This window comes from Schistocerca serialis, chromosome 11 (genome assembly GCF_023864345.2).
Source record: "Schistocerca serialis cubense isolate TAMUIC-IGC-003099 chromosome 11, iqSchSeri2.2, whole genome shotgun sequence".
Classification (NCBI taxonomy): Eukaryota; Metazoa; Arthropoda; class Insecta; order Orthoptera; family Acrididae; genus Schistocerca; species Schistocerca serialis.
In genome coordinates, this window is record NC_064648.1 from 159,607,645 (window position 1) to 159,632,240 (window position 24,596).

Below are 24,596 nucleotides of genomic sequence, written 5' to 3' on the forward strand. Positions count from 1 at the left end.
TTTAATTCAGTTGACAGCTCCCAGCCACAAAAATACATTTTGTTTTCATTTGACATGAGAGCTGTGAACAAAGAGAAAACAACAAAAATCACAAAACATAAACAGGGTTAATGTGAAGAATAGCTGCCCCACCCACCCACTATAACTCATATCGCCCCAAGCTTGCACGATCTGGCAGCATAGGCGTGCAAGGAAACTTTTTTTTGCTTGTATACGGCTGCTCACTGCTGTTACAACCATCCTTCCAGTACCCAGGAGCAGGAGAAGCCACTGCTCATACACGACTTCAGCACTGCACACGCATGTGCACACGAGCCCGCTGACAACTGATCAAATGAAACTAATGCGAACAGATATGACGTCTGCGTGTACATCTACACTCTGCAAACCACTGTGAGGTGCATGGCACACTGTATGTCCCAGTTATTACAGTTTCTTCCTCTTCCATTCACATACGAAGTGCGGGAATAATGATTGATTGAATGCCTCTGTGTGTGAAGTAATTATTATAATCTTATCCTCACAATACTTACGTGGGCAATATGTAGGGGATTTTACGAGGGTGAGTCACACGAAAACCTTAAATTTGTAATAACAAATCAAAATTTTGAGCCATTATCCTGTAAGTTGATAAGCGTGCTACAAACGGCGTGCAGAATGGCCTGTAGGTGGCAGCATAGTGCAGATGCACAAATACCATTGCAGCAACAGTATAAAGATGGCCACTCCACTTGCGATTTGCACCAGGGAAGAACAGCGTTCTGTTATTTGGTTTTTGCATAGTGAACTTATTGAAATTCATCGACGAATGAAGGTTCAGTATGGTGATGCACATTTGTCACAGCAGCAAGTCAACAAATGGAGTAGGAAGTTCACAAATGGTGCGACTTCGATGGAAGATGCTCGTCGTCCAGGTCAGGCACAATAAGTTGTGACTCCACAGAACATTGCAGCAGTTGAAGCCATAGTGAATGAAAACTGCTGAGTGACACTGAATGACATTGCAGCATGTTTACAGTTTACTCATGGGTCAGCACACCACACTGTGCATGATGAGCTCCAGTTACACAAAGTGTCAGCAAGATGGGTGCCACAGCAGCTGACTCCTGAAATGAGAGAACGACGTGCTGATACTTGTGAAGAACTTCTTTGACGCTTTGAATGAGAAGGTAATGGCTTCCTTGCAAGAATCGTTACTGGGGACGAAACCTGAGTTTACATCCACCAACCGGAAATGAAGAGAGTGAGCAAGGAATGGCACTATTCCTAACCACCAAAACCAAAAAAGTTTCGAACAAAACCATCAGCAGAGAAGGTTATGCCGACTCTTGGGACGAAATAGGCGTTCTTTTGGAGCATTACATGCTTAGAGAGACCACTGTCAGCAGTGCATCATACACAGATCTCCTAAAAAAATCATCTGCGTCCTGCAATCAAATCAAAGCGACGTGGATTGCTGTCAGCAGGTGTCCTTTCGCAACATGACAATGCAAGGCCCCACACTGCCCATACAACAGTTGCAACAATCACAGACCTGCATTTTGAGTGTCTTCCTCATCCACCAAGTTCCGTTCTGATGAAGAGGTACGCCACACGGTGCATATGTGGTTGCGCGGACTACCAAAAGAATTTTTTGTAAAGGAATTTATGCACTTTGTAAGCACTGCAGGACTTGCACTGAGCGTGGGGGAGATTATGTTGAAAAGTGATACAGCTTGTACCACTTCCGCACAATAAATAATATTTTGAATGAGAAGGTAATGGCTTCCTTGCAAGAATCGTTACTGGGGACGAAACCTGAGTTTACATCCACCAACCGGAAATGAAGAGAGTGAGCAAGGAATGGCACTATTCCTAACCACCAAAACCAAAAAAGTTTCGAACAAAACCATCAGCAGAGAAGGTTATGCCGACTCTTGGGACGAAATAGGCGTTCTTTTGGAGCATTACATGCTTAGAGAGACCACTGTCAGCAGTGCATCATACACAGATCTCCTAAAAAAATCATCTGCGTCCTGCAATCAAATCAAAGCGACGTGGATTGCTGTCAGCAGGTGTCCTTTCGCAACATGACAATGCGAGGCCCCACACTGCCCATACAACAGTTGCAACAATCACAGACCTGCATTTTGAGTGTCTTCCTCATCCACCAAGTTCCGTTCTGATGAAGAGGTACGCCACACGGTGCATATGTGGTTGCGCGGACTACCAAAAGAATTTTTTGTAAAGGAATTTATGCACTTTGTAAGCACTGCAGGACTTGCACTGAGCGTGGGGGAGATTATGTTGAAAAGTGATACAGCTTGTACCACTTCCGCACAATAAATAATATTTTTAAAAAAATATTTAAGGTTTTCATTTGACTCACTCTCATATTATATTCCTAGAGTCATCATTTAAAGTCAGTTCTTGAAACTTTGTAACTAGACTTTCTCAGTATAGTTTATCTTCAAGAATCCTCCAGTTCAGTTCATTCAGTACCTCTGTGACACTCTTCCATGGATTAAACAAACCTCTGACCACTTGTGCTGCCTTCCTCTGTATACATTCAATACCTCTTGTTACTCCTATTTGGTATGGGTCCCTCTCTCTAACTGGTCGCATGAGTTATAACTGTCTCCTTTGTAGACTGACTGAACTTTACCAGTCTTCTACCAATAAACTGAACACTACCACCTGCTTCACTCACGAATGAACCTACACGATCATTCAATTTCCAAAGTGTTACACCCAGGTATTTGTACGAGTTCGCCAATTTCAACAGTGACAACTTGATATTGTAGCCATAGGCTACAAAGTTTTCTTGTTTCGTGAAATGTGCAATTCATTTCTGAACATTTAAAGCAAGCTGCAAATCTTTGCACCACTTTGAAAGCTTATCAAGGTCTGACTGGATATTTATGAACCTTCTTTGAGACAGTTCATTATGGATAACTGTGTCACCTCCAAAAATGTCTAAGGTTCCTATTACCATTGCCTGCAAGGCCATTTATATGCCACATAAACCGTACAGTCCCAGCACACTTCCATGGGGCACACCTGTAGTTACTTATATATCTAGTGATGACCCTGCATCCGTGGTAACATGCTGCCCTCAACCCAGTCACAAATTTCACTTGATCCCCATACTGATTATACTTTTGACGACAAGCGTAGGTGTGGCACTGAATCAAATGCTTTTAGGAAATCAAGAAAGACTGCATCTGACAGCCTTGATCCGAAGCTTTCAGTATATCATGGTTGGCACTGAGATCATTCTATTTGAGATATCTCATTATGTTGGAGTTCAGAAAATGTTCTAAGCTACAACAAATTAATGTCAAGGAAATGTGACAGTAGTTTTGTGGATCACTGCTACTACCCCGCTTGTAGACGGCACGGTCTTTTGTTTGAGGGATCCGCGATAGATTAGTTACAGGGGGCTAATGTAGCTGCAAAGTCAGTATGAAATCTGTTAGGGATCCGTCAGGCTCTGTAGCTTCGCTCAATTTTAACGAATTCAGCTGTTTCTCAACATCACTGACACTAATACTTATTTTCAGTGGTACGAGGGTTAAATTTGGGCTGTTCTCCTGAATTTTTCTTTGTAACGGAACATTTGAAAATGGAATTCAGAACTCCAGCTTCGCTTTTCTACCATTAATTTCATTTCTTGTCTCATTCACTACGGGCTGGACATTAACTTTGGTGCCAGTAACAGCCTTTACATACAACCAGAATTTTTTTTGAGGTTTTGTGAAATATCATTTGACAGTATTCTGCTGATCTGTTTCTTTTAGAAGTTTCTCCATAGTGACAATACTATGGAGGTTTCTACCCACTATGGACCCTCTACCGAGTGCGTATCTGTCCAGTGCATGGTGAACTATTCCTTTAAATATGAGCCTGAGTTCATCTACATGCTCCTGCCCTCTGCTGAAAGTTTCAAGTTCTTCACTGAGATACAACACTACTGATTTTTATATGCTTTACTGAACATATGTACCTTTCTGCTTGTTTTAGTTGTCCTTTGTACTTTGGTAATCAATGTTACCACAACCACATCAGTCACCGACCTCGAAGAGGTCAGGTCTATGTGTTGCCATTAGATCCAATATGTTTCATAGCTATCTGTTCTATGTAGTTTTCAGAGAAGGCATTTACTAAATTGTCGGACGGTTAAAGGCCCCTCCTATCATTTTATGTCCACTCCTAATACCGAGTCTTGCCCAAACAATCTCTAATACCGAGTCTTGCCCAAACAATCTCTAATACCGAGTCTTGCCCAAACAATCTCTAATACCGAGTCTTGCCCAAACAATCTCTAATACCGAGTCTTGCCCAAACAATCTCTAATACCGAGTCTTGCCCAAACAATCTCTAATACCGAGTCTTGCCCAAACAATCTCTAGTGCAGTTGTAATTTCTACCTTGGTGGATTTGAGTTTCTCGTCTACTGCGACAAATACAACACCCCCATTTCCCTATCCTTTTCGATACACACTAATTTTCCCCAAACATCTCACTTATCCATGTCCGGTTTCAACCAACTTTTAGTACCTAATGTTATGCGAGTTTCACTGGTTTTCATGAACACTTCAAACTGTGGGGTTTGTTTCGAATGCTTCGACAGTTTAAAAAATTAAGATTTTTAATCCTTTCACCTGACCAAATTAGGGGAAATTAGGGGAACCCAGTAGTTCTCAACACTACGACTCACCTCTCAGGAATACGTAGCCTAATTTGTCACAGAACCTTCAAAGTCTCTGGTTAAATTCTTCCACTCAACCCATAATCAAAGGGATATTAACAGTTGACGAGACCATGCTGCAAATTGTGAGCTTCGTTGGGGAAAACCGTGCACAAGGCTGGTCTTTTCTCAACCATCTCTTGTCAGTCAATGGTATGATCCAAGTATGACCTCTGAGCCCAGAGTACAGGCATCATTTGTTCTAACATGTGCCATCACCTCCGGTTGGTTGCATCCTGTTCCCTCAATGGATGCTGGCATAGCCTCTACAATATATTGAATAAGGCCCCCAGGTACACACACTGAGTGCACCTGGTGTCCTTTCCTGGCCCTTGCTGCCATTTCCCTGAGGGAAAGCAATTTGTGGTTACGAAATATTGCATATTTTTCGTCCTAAAGCCTTTGACACATTTTGCTGTCGGTAGACACCTGTTATTTTAAGGTTGCAGTATTATTCAGCAGTAGGAGACTAAAGCAAAACTCTTTGTTAGAATATCAGTTATTATGAGTCATAATTACAAAAATTTAACTTGAAACTACAACAACGAAAAATTCCTGGAATTCTAAAAAATTCACCATGCTTTTCCCGGTTTTCTCCCAGATGAAAAAAAAAGTCCTGGATTTTTCCATGATTTCCTGGTTCTCATGGGATGTGAACACCCTGATTATAGCAAAGGCACAGATGGATTTGACTCCTGTAACTATTTCGAAGTGTTTTATGAAAGTAGGATTTGAGTTCATGGAAAACACATAGGAACTTTCCAAATCTGGGAGCATTGTTGGAGAAAGCTATAGTGGAAGTTAGTGACGATAGCATGAGGAATGCTGTAAGGGATGCTGTTTTAGAAAATGAAGGTTGCACTGACTTTTCCATTGTTTTAGATGGGAGCTGGCAAAAAAAGTGGACATCTCTCCCTACACTGCGTTGTTACAGCAACAAGTGTAGACACAGGAAATGGCAGACATTATGAACAAAGACTGTCAAACTTCAATAGATTAATAGGAACATAAACTGAAATGTGGTTATAACTATGACGGTAACAGTGGTGGGATGGAAGTATCTGCTTAAAAATCTGAAAGATCTGAAAGATCAGAGAGAGAGAGAGAGAGAGAGAGAGAGATTAGAGGAATTCCAAAATGGAATGTATCGGCCATGTACAAAAACATTTGGGGACCAGACTTCAGACATTGAAAAACAAAAGATTAGATGATGGTCAACTGCTGGCAGGGCAATGTCACTTGACTAAGAATGAAACAGAAAAACCTACAGAGATATCATGGACAGGCAATGAGAAGGATTAAGGACAAAATACAGGGTACAAAAAATTACCGTATTTACTCGAATCTAAGCCGCACTTTTTTTCCGATTTTTGTAATCCAAAAAACCGCCTGCGGCTTAGAATCGAGTGCAAAGTAAGCGGAAGTTCTGAAAAATGTTGATAGCTGCCGCCACAACTAACTTCTGCCGTCGAATATATGTAGCGCTACACAGGCATGCTTTACAGGCACGAAGATAAATACTGGCGCCCAAACCTCTGCTTCAATAAATAAATTTTAAAAAAATGTGGAAGACGAGCTTTTTTCTCCGCCCCGAGTTTCGTCCACTGCATTATCATTATCATACATTATCCAACGAAGTAAATACAAATTCCGTATCATCGAATGTAGCAGCTTTTCAATGTACTACGAAAATCCGATTGGCAAGACTGTTTGGGATGTTTGTTAATATGGCCAACTCTACGATTCTCTTCACCATAAGAATAATAAGAGTATAAACACTTTGTCATGTATTGTTTTGTGTTGTGTTTGCTGCTATCTCATTTAAATCCTGTCTGCCTAATAATCTACGAAACTAGAGTGAGACAACAGCAAACGTGGAAGAATACACATATCATGTCATGTTTATATTCATATTATTCTTATGCCTAATAGTGATACAGTCAGAAATGAAGCACGGCAATTGACTAGATTTTTAAATTTAAGATGACTAATTTCTGTGCAGAATGTAATGTACTGAAGAGGCGTCTGCAAAGATTTTCAAACGGAGAAAAATTTTCGGTAAACTCTCGTTCAGAACATCTATCATACGCAATCTATTATTTGGTTCTTGTTGATCATTATCAAAGAAAGCAGCAGTGTGAGTAACAACAATAACAGTCTCTAGCCATTGTTTCGCTAATAAGACTATTCCTCTTCTTTTTTTTTTTTTTAATTGTCAGCGGCAGTAGCGCGCAGAAAAGCAAGCCATGTCGCAAGCGGCGACAGGTCGTAAACACTCATTATCGGAATGCAACAAATAATGCATGACACAGTACAGCAATGCATTTTCAGCTTAGAGTGACGTAAACACCTATAACAAAGAGAACGGCACTTATCTGATCAAAGAAAAATAAGCAATCAATTCAAACCAGACGAAGCACGTGAAAAAGGAAGGGTACCCATATAAATACGGACGGAGCACCTGACGCATAGCAATAGCTACCTGGTAAAGCTTAACTGCTAAGCTTACGACTCGAGTCAAACTACTGTAGCTGTATCGTCATTTATTTGACCTAAATTAGGTCTCATTACAATGGACCAACTTTGTTTTGATTTGGAGATGCGGCCTAAAACTTCTCTCTCCCCTTGAATTTCGAGTCTCAAATTTCAGGTGCGGCTTAGATTCGAGTAAATACGCTATGTACAGGCATATCTGCAGACTGAAGTCCATGTCATGTTTCTGCTCAAAATGTGACATTACTGTAGAAGTTTAACAGTGCAAAAGTGACAGGAGAATTTTATTCACTTAAGCATAGTCTTCGAGCAGCTGTACTTTGTGCTATAAAGTCAAAATATAAGATATCTGGCCAGGCCTGATCTATTGAAGAACTGTTTACATGAACAAACCCAAAATCCAACTGGGTGTTTCAAGAGCTTGATTTGGAACCATCTCCAAAAAACAGTGTTTGTAGGTATGCAGACATTAAAAATGATTATGTTCTCATACAACTGTGGAAATATTGACAAGTGTTGGATACTACAAAAATTAGGGGCTATTCCTGGTAAGAATATAGTTTCAGGTGTTTGCCATTGTGGCAACTGTAGAGTACAAGATGCTGAAAGATCTCTGGGAAAAAAGAAAAAAAAAGGGAAGACATTCAGTTATATGTTGCAAATGAAAGCTGGAGGACACGCAAGAGGCAGACGAACAGAAAAATATGCATCAGGTGGTTTTAATCATTGAGTAATCTCTTGGGTGTAATTTTTTTTTTACTAGAAAAGACCCTTTCTCTGAAGAGCTATTCAAGATTACTGAATAAAGTTTAGTATGTATCTAGGTAAATGCCTTCTTCAAGCATGGGGCCTTAAATAACGTAAAATTTTGTAGTATTTTCTTCTAAATAAAATAAAAAGGAAGAAAAGTGATAGAAAATTTTTGATCCTTTTGTTTTCTAAAAATTTTTGGAAATAAGGAACTTGAACATAACTTTTTTGGTTCAGTGTAATGTATAGTACGTAGTTACTATCTGGTAGAAAATTTATTGCTGTAGGTTCAATAGCCTTCTCACAAATGGAACAAACATTTGGTGTAAACTTAACACGGATCAGAAATGGATATGTCCACATATAGGTTCCCTAACATTCTTAAGGTAAAACAGTAATTTAAATACTTGTCCTTTGTTGCAAATAATTCTTCTACAGAATGTGGCGATAGTTAACATGCTTTATAAAAAAAAAATAGGGGTTTCACATTAACATGGACACTAAAAAACATTCTAATTATATCTAAAAGATTAAGAAACACTGATGTAATACGCTGATGAAGTTAGTGTTTTCTTTCTGTAGCAGCCCCAAATTTTCTCACCAGACATCTGAATGTCTGCTCGCGTCAAAGTGTACTCAGATCTGTCTCCCGTTTTACACAAATATACCGCTGCCAAAGTATAAAATACTACAAAAGAATAAGATGGCGCTCGTCTCCTTTAGATGTAGACGTCCCCTTTTCTTCTGAGCTTATGAACCACACAAAGAAGAACTGTGTACACAACGCTGTCTTAATTGTATGAGGGATAACATGTCCCCAACAAGAGGGAAAGCTCACCTTGTTAATGATTGTCGGAATAGGCTGGTGGTCGGAGTGAACTGGCATCGGCCGAAACACCTCTGCCGTCACATCATTGCCGGGCTTCACACCTGGAGGCCTGCTGGGCAGCTCTTCTGGTGTCAGCACCTTGTCATGCTCTGGTCCGTTCACAACCTGAAAGCCGAGAAGTCTCTTAACTGCCAACCCCGAACTAATTCCTGGCTATATAATAATTCATCAAATCCACAATTGCTTAAAAGTTACAATGTTCACATTACCGGTTCCGGCAACTGATTTCTGTCTTCAGATGAGATTTTTCATCAAGATACAGTAAAACCCCTTTTACACTTTTCAGCGGATTGGTCCAAGAAAGTGTAAAATGCAGGGAATAGTAAAATATAGAAAAGCATAGAAAACAAGAAGCAAAAATGAATAAATTACTCTTACTGTCATTCCCTTTACACTGTTCAACATAGGAAATTAAAACAAAATTAAATTTTGCCTATTTTACAAATCTAAAATTATTGTTTTTGTTTCTAACAGTAATTAGCTCTACTAGTTTCGAGAAACTACATTAAGAAGATAACTGTGTTCTAATGTAAGACTTATTACTGAATCACAAAATTATGGTTTATAAAACTTAAAACACTACATTGGTTAAAACATTAAAGCTGACAGCCTTTGTCAAGGGAACGGCAGGCACGAAATCTTCAGCTTGATGCCGAGGAGGAGGTAACTCAGTTGAACAACATCCTGGGTAAGAAAAAAAGTAGAAACTCTCATCATGGCACAGAGCATCTTGAGGAGGAATGCTTACATCTCACATCACACCACACCAACCTAAGGCTGCGCACCTAGTATGCATTAGTGTATTTCACACGGAAGTAACGATTCGTGAAGCCCATTATAGTGATGGCTATCTTCAAAACATTTTGGGAAGATCTTTGGTGTGCAGCAACATGTTACAAAAGTATAAATTCGAATTCCACCAAACTCAGCACGTTAGCTTGTTGACGCATTGAAATAGAGACTGCAAAGCGCTGTTGCAAGCCAATCATAGCTCATGTCATGTGATCTCGTCAGCCAATGACAGCAGATATTTAGAGTGAAGGACACGTGATGTAGTCAGCCAATAACAACATCACTGTTAAGTAGCATAAATGCACAAATAGGAAAAGTTAATGGTTTAAATTCATGTACAGTGTAGCCACAAGGAGAACTAAACTTTCACATATAACATTGGTCTTTTTAGAGTAGGTTACACTTTACGATTCATCACACCAATGTGCCAGTAAAATTTTAAACAATGACATTAATGTCTAGTCTTGAAATTGTTCCAAGTGGCTGTTCCTGAAAGTGTGAAGAAATTAACTGCACATTTTCACACGTAACATAGTTCACCTTGCGTAAAAAAATTTCCTTTTCGAAGAACTATTAGCAATTATTTTCCCGCGATCTCTTGGACGTGGGTTAATTTCAGCAGCTGCCAGAGTGCAAGAAAACAGGCGTTACTGCTAATGGACAGCTACAGCAATGTAGGAAGCCCGTATGTTCATACACATGTAGCATTGAGAGCTCTTACATGACGCTAGAAAAGAAATAGGCCACCAGAAGATACTACAAGAGCATAGGAATTTCGTAAACCATACTAAAATGCACAATTCAGCTTAAAGGACACATTCGTATGTCCCGATTCACAATGAAATAGGCCCCAGCCTGATTTTGGGACGCAAATTTTCTTGTATTGTCTCATGCTTGATTCATTATTATGGCACAATGCCATATGTGCCAGAAAATGAAAATGTGCACTTCAAATTCAGTGACCAGCTGAAACTAGCCAATAGTGTGGAATGAAATACTTAATTTCTTATAAATTTACTGATCTGCAGAAAAGATTGATAAGAGCCACATTTATTTAGCAAACCAACAAAAATAACTTTATTGTTTGCAAGGTATAAGGTAATTAATGCTAGACTGCCAAAAATGTGCAAAATAAAATAAATTCAGAAAACAAATTAACAAGAATCTTCCGTAATTATGTGAATGTATTTTAATTCACTTGATAGCTCCCAGCCATAGAAATGTTTTTTGTTTTCATTTGATGTGTGAACTGTAAATGAAGAGGAAGTAGGACATCAGGAAAAAGCGAAATTGCTAAATGCTAATACGACTCGCTATCCTCTCTACTCTAAAACCCAGACTGCTCATCTGCACATGCGCGAATAATGGGCGCACCAGAAATTTTTTTCTTTTGGCATGACTGCTACTTGCTACAGCTACACTTCAAGTAGCCAGAAGCAAAAGAAGGCTCTGCTCATATGCAGCTCAACTGCGTATGCGCACAAGCCTGCTGGCAACTGCTCGAAACCAACTTAATGTAAACAGGTGTGACGTGACACACATTGGAAATAGTTTGCTGTTATGAAGTATTTCATAGTCTTTGTCCTAAAGCCTTTCATTCATTTTGCTTGTTATCAGTTCTTACCAGTGAAAATCACAAAAATTGAACCAAGGACTAAAACATTGAAAAGTTCCGCAATTCTAAAAAAAATTCCCTGTTTTTTCTCAGTTTTCTTCCGAATAAAAATACCTTCGGTTTTTTCCCAAATTTCCCAGTTGTCTCAGAGTATATACACCCTCTCATAGCATCATACATTAATACTTGACTTTCTTGATAAGTGGCAATATTGCTGTGTACTCAATGTTCACCTAAGGGACCGGCAACCTCTCAGACACTTGAGCAACACAGAGTTGCATATGTTCAAGGCATTCCCTTCCCGGACTCCGTAAATCACAACAAGGATGACAGACAGCAGGACTGTCACATGTGCAGAACTGGATCGACACAAATTACTCCGCACCGAGGCTATATAGTGTAGCACAAACTATGTTGCCAATTCAGTTCGCCCCACCAAAGCTCTGTGCCAACTCATGCACCGAGTCTTAGCAGTCCATCTGTCAGAGCCCAGTTGGAAGCCACCGCAGTGGAACCTACGACTATCCTGTGATGCTGCCGAGAGAAACCCGTCAGCCAACTATGACAAACACTCAACCTCCATCATTAGCTATTATCAGTGGAATATGGTTTCATGACCCACTACATTTATTGACAGTGTGTTCCAGGTGCATGTCAGTGTCTGAGGAGTTTTATTATTTTTTATTGAGAAGTGTTTTTCCTTTGTTATTAAATCTGTGGTCATAATAAACCCTTGTTCTTGTTTATCTGTGTCTTATTACTGGTTATCAAGAATCTCGCCACGGGAGATGTAGCAAATATGATGTATAAATCACTGACAGACATGTTCAGAATGATCATCTGGCAGTACTGTATAGCTTGATGAAGCTGTTAGGAAATTAATCATTATCTGATAACAGCAATTTCTGAAACTAATGAGGTGAACATCGTGATTTAAGTTGTCTTGGACATAATAAATTACTATACAAACAAAAGTTCACATAATTATTTGACAATATGTCTATTTTTAAAAATTTGTGACTGCACTTTTCAACATTCCTAGCATACAGAAAAGATACCCTTTCTATCTGTCCAAACATTTTAGAGGTCCGTGTGGTACCCAAAAGGTGTTACTAACAGATTCTCCAGAACCAGACCTGTACACTACACACAATATAACCACACTTCGGGTATCAAGAGCACTGTTTGTGATAAAATGTCCAAACCACAAACTGTATACACCATGACAAATGTATCCATTGTCATTGTCAAGAAGCAGACAAAAGTAAATATACATTTTAGTAACTACCCACCAACAAAGCTGTTAATTTATTTACATTGTAGTGTAGCACGTATCCCAGAAACAAAATTAAATTTTACTGTATTGTGTAGACATGCTTTTACCTCCATATAATATGAGACTAATGCCGAAATCAAGGCACAACAAAACTGTTTAACTACATATTTTCATATATGTTGCAAACCTATTAAATTCCAATCATCAACTGATCGCCTCAAATGAAATGTAACAGTATGTTTATTCGATCAAAAATAATTTGGAGGAAAACTAAAAATCGTAGGCATTGCCTCAGACATTTGAAATAAAGAGAAAAAAATAGAAAGAAAAATGTATCTCATTTCCTTTATCAGGGTGAACCAGGCTAGGTTGGGAAAGGCTGGAAAGCACGAGTGGGGAGAAAGCTCTTTGCCTGATGAAGACAAAGTTCAGAGCTCATGCACATCAATCTATACTGTCACCTACAGTCCACAAGCTTACGGTGCGGCATGTTTTTGGCACTAGGCCCTCTCCGCCTCCTCTGCCATTAGCAAAAGGTGTGCGGGAAGAACAGATTGTCTTCCCTCTGCACACACTTAACTTCCTTATATTTTCCACTGTCATCATTTCGCGAAATTTATGGGGGAGAAAGATAACACATATTTGACTCATCGTTATTTAATACATCTGAAACGTGAAATTTAACTGTGAGAGTAACACAAATTTCTTTTAGAAAATACAAGAGTTAGTTTTAAAAGATTCAAATGGTTTTACTGTTTTTCAAAATGTTCCCTGTAACATCAACACATTTTTGCATTCGATTAAGGCAGCTCTTAATTTAATGCTGCCTCTCTTGCTGAGGCACTTGAGAAACCAGGCTACTGTAACATTCCACTGCTTCATCTGACTATGAAGAAATGATTCTACCCCATTTTGTACTTAGTTTTTGGAAACAAAAATATATCTCAAATTGATAGCCATGTTTGTGTAGTGAGGCTCCACGGTGCTGACTTGTAAGGCATTAAGATACTCAATAGTTAGTTTAGATACAACGGTGTGATAAAAATCATTTTTTGTCAAAAGCTTTTCCAATGGCACGTCCATCTTATAATGCTATAGTAACATTACGGCCCACTTCAGAAAAAGAAAACTAGCAACCATATTCTTACGCATACTGCAAATTCATATATAAATCTCATAAGCTTAGGTTCTGTTCAAAAGACTGAACTAACATTTCTTTTCTGGACAATAAGATTGACTCTTACGATTCATTACGAGTATTGATATACCAAGCCAAATTTTAAGTGCCAGCTGGAATTTCCAAGACTTTCTGCAACAATGCGGATGCATTTTGGATCAGGAGTCAGTTCATGTGCTACCTACTGACAACAAAATTTTCTCACATCTAACTGCTGCTGTAAAATGTCTTTGAATTTACCTATACCAATGCCAAATGTGACCCGAATAAATGCGTAAGATGTCCATCATCATTTTCAAGCACCAATTGAGCAGCAGCAGTATTTTCATCAGTAACAGCAGTTCCTGGGTGACCTTAACGAAATTCACCAATAAGAACGAAACACACTTGATTTCACTGTACAATTATAAATTGTTCACTTACAAGAGGCTTCTTTGATAAGTGCATTTCTAAGCCAACCTTCACTTTTTTAAGCATTAATGACGATTTGAAATCTTAAAAACCACGGCCCGCCCATGTTCTCTAGTCAGATTCTTTTTTTTATGCACAGAGCAAATGGAACTATATGGCAATTACCTAGCAAAACATTAGAAAGTAGCTGCCAGACAAACAAACAAAAAATCATTTGTTTTTACAACCACAACTGAAAATTTTCAGTCTCCATGATACTCAACATTGGACACCACCTCTCATTTCTGCCCTTTTTGTCTGTTGATAATCTCTATAACACTCTCTCACTCTTACTGAATGAACCTATGGACTCTTCATTGTATTTTACTACAGACACATCTTCCTAATTATTTTACAGCTGTTACTACTTCCAATGATTGATCTTCAAGTGTGTAAACAGTAGAGGGACTTCCTGCCCATTATGGGGAAGTATGTTGCATTTGTTTATGTACAGGCGTAAGTGGACTACCACCAATCCTCTAAAAGTCTTCCTGCACTTTATTGCAGTTCAACAGTGTTGCAACACTCCTAACATTTGAGAGAAAGAGACTGGGTTTCAATACCCCTTCAATGCATAAGACAAGTCATTAGCTCAACTGCTTAAAACAGGAAAAGTTGCTGCCTCCTTAAGGAAACCGTCTCTGAAAGCAGTTCAGGAAATGCTAACTAGGTCTCCTAATGCTGCTTTATTCAGCAGTAGTAATGGAACGCCCCTGTAGCAATAACTACATGAATGTTTCTCACTGATAAAGCTGGTTTCACTACAGCCCGATCTGGTAAATGACGACTGCACAAATCTATACATTACCAGAATGCGTTGTGCTCAGGTCGATTCTCAACTCACTGAAGTGTGACAAGCTACACAGTCTGCCAATAATCAATGTCATAAATGCTCCACTCACTTAACACAGTGATACCGTACATGTTAAAACGTACTTTACGGTTACCGACAATTAGCTGCAGTGTCCAGCATTCCCCGGGATGTATAATGTCTGTCACGTGAAGTGATTAGCACTGCGCCTTTGAAACACCATTTGGACTGCAATTGTCACTCAGTATGTACATGCTGATTGTTAACGGCCTGCCTCTGAGTTAGGGGTGTTGATAAAACATTGATATATCGATATTTTGGATAAAAATGGCAATACTGAGTGCCAATATTTTCATTTTTTTTTTTCGAAATTGTTGATAAATATTTGAAGCTGTTTTGAAACTGCAGCAGAACAAAATTTCATGTTCACTGTATGAAGCAGTGTCACTACTTTTTGAGCTTTCATCATGTCCAGTCTCTCTCCGAATGTGCAAAGCTAGTGTATTTGGCGCAAAACAATAAGTCTGATTGCACTAGGGGTGGTGGTGTGAACACAACAACACTGGCGTTAAAAGACACTTTTTAATGCAACATTGGCATTCTTCAAAAACAGTTGCTGAAAATGACAACAAAAATCTAAATGGCAAGCTCAGTCTTTGCAGTGGGCAGACATGCGTGAGGGGAAATGCCGACTAAATTGGCGCTCGAGACAGAAACTGCAACATTTAGCTGCACCGTTCAGTTTTGACACTACAACTGCTGGGTCACTGGCATCGGGAGAAATGAAAACATAAGAAAGTCGACCGAAGCATTCTGGACAAATCCAATGTGTGATGATACTGAAAAACGGGCCTGTCGGTCACCTTTTATTGTTAGCAAAGTGGTTACTGCCCAGTGTGAACAAGTATTTTTTTCCAATTCTTGCTCTAGGGAGGAAAGGCAGGCTGCTAGCTTGTTGATGCACAGAATATCTAATAACATATCAATACTCTACAGCTGTAAAACTGGCTGTACATTCACAAAGTATAGCCGATATTTTTATATCTACTGTCGATATATTGGTACTTACTTTCAATATATTGAGGGCCGACAATGATATTTTTCTGAATATCAACATAGCTATTTTCGATATTTTTAAAAATATTGACAGTCCTCGTTTCGATCAGATACACCTGGTCTATCCACTACCACGCTACTCAACTGTGATGTGGCCAGTTTACGTTTGCCACAGCTGTCAGTACAACAAAACAGGCAACAAACGATCATAAATATAATTTAATGCCTTACAAATGTTAAGGACATCAGTGAGATAGGCCTAAAATCAATTAGGACTTTCCTTTTTGGTGAGATCTTTCAGTCCCATTAAATATAAGGTTTTCTGTAAAATTAAAGGAGAAAGAATGGCCACCTAGAATTTTAAACTGCTGGACACAATTCCAAGTGCTGTGAATACATGTTTAAAATATGTTTTCCATCAGTTTCTTCCTAAAGAAGAAAAAGGTTAGGTCAAATTGATTGACGCTGTTGCTACAGCCTGAATTACCAACACTGGACCAACTACTACACTGATACGATCGCTCATTTGCCACTAGGACTTAGCTATCGGCACATGTGCTGCGTAATACATCGCTTTGCCCTTGCCATCCTCCTCACAAGTAGTTCATGGCACAACAGTATTTCACGCAGTACTGCCTATTAAAATTTAGTACTGGCCAGCCATTCTGTTTCATTGTAACTGCACTGTTTCCACATAGGATTTTCATTTTTATAATAACTGTGTGATTGGAGTTTCTGGGTTCTCAATGGCGAGGTTATCAGTTCTCCCTGGCAGTTTTGAAGACAAAATAGAAACTATTCTGTTACCATTCTACATATCGCTTCATGGTATCAATTTACAACTGGAAAACACACACATACACACACTGCTTATTAAGCACGAGATGCTGGTCTGGCATACATGTTCACTTGTTACCGCTCAATTCCACGTGATATCCCGATGCATCTGACATCAGTAATCCCTTTCCTTTCCTCCCCCCCCCCCCCAACTCCACCATGCATTCACATAATTAATGGCCTCTGTTTTCTGAAATATAACAGGTATTATTAACGACTACATTGCACAGAGTCAGTTGTCACCCTGTATGGAGACCTGTTGCAGCATAATTTAAACGAAAGAGACAACTCATAACTGCGGCAGAAATTTCATGGGAGTGGTGGTGGTGGTGGTTGTTGGTATGTTTAAGGGGGACTAAACAGCGAAGGTCATCAGTCCCCCACATGGAAGTGGAACTGTAGTTTAAAAAAGGTTAGAAAGTGTGAAGGCCACCTACATATTTCTGCAAAATAGCACCAATTCTTATAGAATATATGCTAAATTGGTCACTTCCATGTAAACAACTTCAAGCGATCTATGTAAGAGCAAAACTGAAGAACAAAACAACATTGGAAAACATTTAAAAATTCTATTGATAACACAAGCAACATTAATCGTCACACTGTCAGGTAAAGGCCTGGTTCAATTTCTTTCACTGACATACCAAATAGTCAACCGAAAATTCTAAAAGTGTGGAATGTGTTGTCTCCAATTCAAGAAGGAAGTGCGCTGCCACATCACTGCAACTTTTTCATCCGACAGCAACATTTCAAACATGTTCTGAAGATAACATACATCACTTTACATTGTCAAAGATTTTAGAAGGCTGAAAGGGTTCTGTACTGTATGTCCTATACAATGCAGAAATGAAGACTATGAGAAGACATGAGAGAAGAAAGCTGGTAACGTAGCAGAAAAGTGACGCCTTTTCCACTAGCTTCATCGCATATGAAGAATCTGACTGACTTCAGGATAAATTATAGGAAGAATTCATTCTCTTCAAAGAATACATCTCCTTTCATCGTACATCACCCACCTGACAGAGCAGCAACAAAACCTATTGTACATACTGGCTTCAGATGCACCCAGCTACTTGCAAATTTCTCAAGCAGTATACTAAGAGTGGATTTATAGGATGCAAAATCGAACTAGTTAATTCTGAACTGGAAGATGATTTCAACACTAATGTTCATAGAAGACTAATTACTTAGAAAAAGCAGTATGTCTTAATCTTGCACTGGTGCTTTATAGGTAGCGGGGAAATCTAAACAAGGTTGGGAAGACAAGGATTTGAAATTACCTGTGAGATTTATCTATTGAAATTTGAAAGTTCCAGTTGCTAATCTTGTTATACTCGCACAATCATTTCATACTTCATCAAATAGTGTTAAATGGAGTTCATTACAATAAACATGTAGGCAACACTTGTGAAATAATTCTGGTACTCTGGGGATTGTCATCGCAATCACACACGAGCTTGATATTTGTTGGGTCTGCATACTTCAGAAGGAATCCATTTGAAATTTGTGGAGAACTACCTCCATTACAAATTGAACAATCTCAAAACCAACATACTTCAGTCACTTCTAGCAGCAGGAGCAGCAGCAGCAGCAGCAGCAGCAGCAGCAAATTGTCACAGTAACGTTTTACAGTGATCCAGGAGCTATTTTTATTACGAATCCAGTCACAAACCAGAAGTGTGTATCAAACAAGTTAGTAATTTCAGTCAATGACAACCATCTTCATACCTAAACATTAGCATACATAAATCCATTGAGGTCCAAGTATTTTGACAAATACAGAATCATTAATAATTTAAAACAAATATGACATTTCCACACCCGAGTAAATGTGTGCACATCGTGTCATTCCATATATAGATGGAACAGTTGCAATAATTAGGTACAGAAGTTTTGTCACGAAGTTACAAAATTTTGAGTACCGTGAACACCACTACAACTTCATGTTGACACTTTAAGGAAACAAATTATACTGCAGAGTAGTGGCCAACACACTAGATGTCACTGTTGCACATCAGTTGGAAGACTTAAATAAAAACACACTAATCTGGTGTACAAAATTTTAACCCAGAATTTAATGCAAGTAGCTCTCAAAACTCAAATGACTGTTGTGACAATATTATGAGAAAGGAAGTTGCTACTCACCATATAGTAGAGATGCTGGATTTTGTGTGTGTGTGTGTGTGTGTGTGTGTGTGTGTGTGTGTAATACAATCAACCATTAAATTAAAACAGAAGTTAGTGACGAATTGTAACAAGGAAGGAGGCTTTATATTTTAATAAAGTTCTGAAGAAAATTTTAGCACCAACTGCAGAGACAATCTACCATTACTGAATTGCGACTGTGGTTCATAAGAATGGATGACATCAAAAACATCAGCACTGACTATGTCCAGTGTCCTTTTCGTTACGTATTATTTGTACATCATTCCATGTGCTCCTGATTGGTGGTTGGACTGTACAGATGCAGCTTGGCAATTTAAAAAACCTTTGCTCTGCTGTATTAGTGAGCTGCACACCTGTTGTTCAATGATCGACTGCACTTACAATGACACTTTCTAATTTCGTTATAGACTATTATTTTTAATAATGCCTCCACCCTCATTGTCATTATATTACAAATTACTGAGAACAATCACCTGCGTTTCGAGCCTATTTGCACTAATTTCTGAATGATAGATTTCACACACTTAATTAAAAAGAATATTTCTACTTAAGTAAAGTGAACTGACTTCCAGCAGCGTCATCTAATGTGTCAGAAAGCAGGCCCATAACTCATTGCTGTAATGCAGTATAACTTGTTTCCCTGAAAGTGTCAACATGTATGTTGTAGTAGTGTTCATGATAAACTTAACTGTGACAAAACTTGTGTGGTTAATTATTGTCAATGTACGATCTACATACGTAATAACGTTTTTGTATACTGCATTTATGGAAATCGTGTCACTTATTTCGACTTGAATTCTGGCTCCTTATTTGTGTAGTTTGGTAATGTTTGTACGTCAAGATACCTCTGCCATTCACTTTTAGGTCGTAAGGTGGCCTTTGTGATCGAAATTAGTAACCTGAGTGATAAACAATTGTGGTCCACAGCTGCACTATTCTAGTATTACCATTTTTTCCACTCCTCCATTCACTATACTGATATTCTCCTAACACTATTACCTACTAAAGCATTGACACACTCGACAACAAGAATTGGCCTACCGGATGAGTATCTGAAGGGAAGGGCGGCGGAGGCCCCTGCACCTGTGTCGGCTGCGCCTGCAGAGGCGTGTTCGACACCTGTCCCTGCTGCGGGGGTGGGCTCGTCTTCTCACTCGCCGCCTTAGCCACACGTGCTGCAAACTCTGCCACCACATCCAGGCTCTGCCCAGTGTTCTGAAAATGTGTGCATTTCTCAGTCTCTTGATATGTAGTTGACCAAAATATACTGTTAGCAAACAGTTCTTTATAATATCAGTGGGCACTCTCACATCTCAACTTTCAAACTGTCTTAGTCTTGGTATACATTAAAACAAAGTAGAAAAATCCCCAAATCATTTCACGAGTTTGCGGCATGCCAACTGCAATAAAATTTCACAATCTGAAGAACTTGCTAACTTCCCCACATACTTCAGACTGTATGCAACATGGAAAACCTTGTAAGCTAATTTAAGTAATTTTGAAACACACACCATGAACCAATACTTATAGCACATATGTGACAATACTTTAACTATGGAAATTATCTGCACAGAACACGTCCCCCAACTTCCTTACCGACACTGACAATTTCTACGAGCCATTTCTCCTTCACTAGTGTAAGAATGGGTTCTCACAGAACAGACACTGTGACACCAGTGAACACTGCCTATAGAGGAAACAGACAAGAGACAAGATACTCGAAGTGCATACCCCTTTTTATACACTCATTTTGCAAAGACAGCAATAAAATCTTTAAAAATTGAGGTTTTCAGCATCTATTGATTCCTTCTGCGAAACAAAAGGTGTCACATACCATTTTAAAAGCTAACCAAGTCCAAAAAGCTGGTGTTCTCACATAACATGTAAATGTGGCATCTGGTATTCTGTGCAGGCTTTAAGAACTGTTGAATGAGGCTCTGGACCAGGTGTATTTATACATCTTAGCAACTACATTCTTTGACATTATTATGTTATTTCATGTTAGATGTTACAATTGCAATTACATTAATCCAGCAAAAACTGACATTACAGAGTTTCACTAGAAATTAAAACGAGTACAACGACATAACATATTTCCGAAACTAGCAATATTTTACTAGCGCAATTTTGAAGTGTACATACAGCTAACAATTAAGTTTTTAATATTCAGTCCAGAACATGCTCTAGTATTTTTACATATTTTAATTAATTATGTGATTTTATGAAACAATTTTGAGTTGGTAATATTTCCAACATCAAAATTACAATTCAAACGTTCAAAATGACATTTTACAATATTTGAAGGCTAAAATGCAGAATAATTACGTACAACACCAAATCTTACAATCGTGTTAAAAAAAATTAATGAATCGCTCTTCTAACATTATCTATGATGCAATTTTTTTTTTTTCTGAATCAGGTTATGTCTCCAGTTTAAACTAATTCTCTCCAGTTTTCGTAATATGTGGACATTGCACTGAATTTCTCTATAGAACATTCCAGAGACATTAATTACAGAGTTGCAGATTTTTAGTTAGTGATTTCTGTAAGAATATATTTCCTTACTCGCAAAGACACATAAATGTTAAGCTTGACCAAAATTAATGGTTTACACAGTTAATTTGCATTCAGGTAAATAATCAATTTTTCTAATTGAATTACAATTACCAAACTGAATGATGAGGTCAATAACATTTATACACTATTAACACTGATTCCAGAACTTGTTCTTTCTCTTCAAAACATCCCAAAATTTGTATCAAAGTGATAACAACTTATCCTAACTGTACATTACATTACCTGATTACACACATACATTAATTGGCCTTTGACACAATTTAGCCTTTTCGTTACAACTGTTTCACACTGTTGCACTAAGTGGCCTTATTCACCAAGTGTCCTTATACACTACCCACATCTGTTTTAGTGTGTATCGCATGCTACACAACCTGCTGCATCGGGTACTCTACATGACCCAATAGCCTGTTTCGTTACACCCTGAATACTGACCAATCCTCCTGGGACACACGACACTGCTTCAGCACAGAAAAAATATCTGTGCAGATGCTTCTGTAAGAATTTACAGTTATCGAAGTACTATAGTTATCTTTATCAACACCGTTACTGAAACAATTTCTCCATGTGAATTTCAAAATCTGAGCTCCCTGCATTAAAATATATAAAAAGGTCCTTTCTATACTGCCAAATTGCTGAATTTTACACAGATGCTAGAACTTGGCTACACGCTTCTCAAAGATTATGCTTTGTCCTACAAGAGGTTGCAATCTACAAAACTGCAAATATTTTCTTTACAGATTATTTTAGTTAATTAGCTAACGCATTAGAACAAAATATTAATAAGTATTTAATGCTACAACAGCGAGAAGAAAAAAGATTGAACTGAACTGTAAACAACCATAACACAATGATGAGCACAATAATATTCCAGCACCTGGGCTGGTAAGACATGAACAAAAATTTCAACCAAGTTATAATAAATGACAACGACATATCTACACCTAAGAAGAAAGGTGCACAAGCACAATTTCCCCAATTTCAGCTCTAGACCATATTTGTAATACACACACACTGCTTCATTTGTGTAAGAAGGGAGAACTGAGAAGCCTTGGTTCTGAACATGATCAATTTAGTGAGAGTAACTAAGATTTCTTTGTAACATCCTAGTCAGAAAAATGTCACCTTCATAATACAAATACAATCTCAACTAGAAATTATGAAATTAGATGCCACTTAACCTCTGATATATAAACAAGAACAATAGTCTAAACAGTTGCAAATACGCCAGTGTTAAATGTATTGTACCATTAAGTGTGTGTATGTATATTTATTCCATTGTCATTAGCATGCAAGAAGCTAGTTAAATGCAGCACCAGCACACCAAAATCCACTCCAAAGAAGATAAAAACAAACAGCCAAATGTGCGCAACATTACCAGAACTTGGTTCACAGATATTGCCACAACAGCACTCCACAACTATCTTATCACCAGGCTAAAGCAAAAAATTCAAATCTAAATGTGCAAAAAACACAACCAGACAGACAAGTGTTACAACTAACACTCAACGAGGCCAGTTCAATGCATGTTGTCAGCAATACTTACCTCAATGTCTGTGTAAGTGCGGTGTTACATTTCTGACACAAAACCCCGATTTTTGTGTTTGCATTCCCAATTTACTCGAAGCCTCACCAAATTATGCATTAGTTGATTTACGTTATTTTATTTGAATACACTGGTGCAATGTAAGAATAGCTCACAGGCTAGGAAAGTTAATTCTAATAATAAGAACCTGCTCATTTCTTTCTCAGGAGTTGCTACATTGTTGTTTTAACGATTCAACTTTCTGTATGTTCGAGAAGAACAAAGGACATTTAAAGGAAATGAAGAGTTATACATGTATGAAACAAGCTCCACTGACATGCATCTACCAGGTGTATAGTTCAAGTGACGGAAACACATAATCGATGTGCGCAATGTGTTCCCATCGAGACATGTGAGGAGTGAACATTGATACTGGTCTCCCCCCCCCCCCCCCCCCCCATCAATTCTGGTGCTGTCGCAAGACTATTTCACTATCACCCGAAGTGAAAACTTTTTGTCACCTACATATAAAAAACTTTTATACATTTCCGTATCAATAAATTGATTTCAAAGATACCCAAACAACATCTTACACAAATTTCCCTTAAATAAACATTAACTAGATAAGAGGGAAAGAGAGGAAGGGAAGACAGAATTAGGACATTTTTGAAAAATAAGAATCAGCACTATTAAGTTTCAGAGTTTAGTTTAGAAAGATACGTTTACTGATAGGAATGGAGCTGATCCTTTTTTAATTTTGGACAAGAATTCAAAATCCGAGAAGTTTTTTTAGAGCTATCATACATGGTGCACGAACTATCATACCAATCAAGTAGAAATAAATTTGTAAACCAAATTGAATGAATACACTGCCATTTATTTCATATAGCACCTTTATTTAGCTAAATACTGGATAATGGCTAACTATAAATTAGTTTTTGACCGATGACATAATTGAAGTATATACAATTCTCATAAAAAAAAAAGTCGTCTTAATACGTGCATCAAGAAGATCCAAAAAAATAATCTTTCTAACTACATTTTCTTGAACTAACCCCTCACCCAAAGCACCTTAATTTATAAAATTGCAACTCCACGATTGATTGACAGCACTACTACACCACAAGCCCTCCTAAGCTTGCTCCTCCATTGTCTCATGACCTATCACAACTATTTCAGTCTAAGTACTACTCTTGCCTTTAATCGTTCTTTCAATTTTTTAACTCGAAAATACTGTTCAAGTAGATACCTCTTCTTACCAACAGTGTTTGTAGTTGACATTTGAGCTATTCTTCTGAGAATTTCTTCATTTCTGACCTTTGCTGCACACAAATTCACTTCTATATCATCCTCTGGCACCAAATTTTATATGCCTCCAGATACACAACCAATTCAAAATACAGACAATGCTAGAGAGCTGTAGATGAAACAACACAAACAGAATCCAGGGACACAC

The 24,596-nt window shown here is 38.3% G+C and overlaps 1 protein-coding gene across 13 annotated transcripts in view; it reads right to left on the bottom strand.

Moving 5' to 3' along the window:
• Positions 1–24,596, bottom strand: part of LOC126426744 (eukaryotic translation initiation factor 4 gamma 1-like) — a 656,907-nt gene that overhangs the window by 178,860 nt on the left and 453,451 nt on the right. For all 13 annotated transcript variants that reach the window (XM_050088722.1, XM_050088718.1, XM_050088727.1 and 10 more), the window contains 2 exons: positions 20,083–20,256; positions 8,811–8,966 (listed from right to left, as the gene is read on the bottom strand). In XM_050088722.1, the coding sequence (XP_049944679.1) occupies positions 8,811–8,966; positions 20,083–20,256 (330 nt within the window). The remainder of the gene's footprint in view (positions 1–8,810; positions 8,967–20,082; positions 20,257–24,596) is intronic.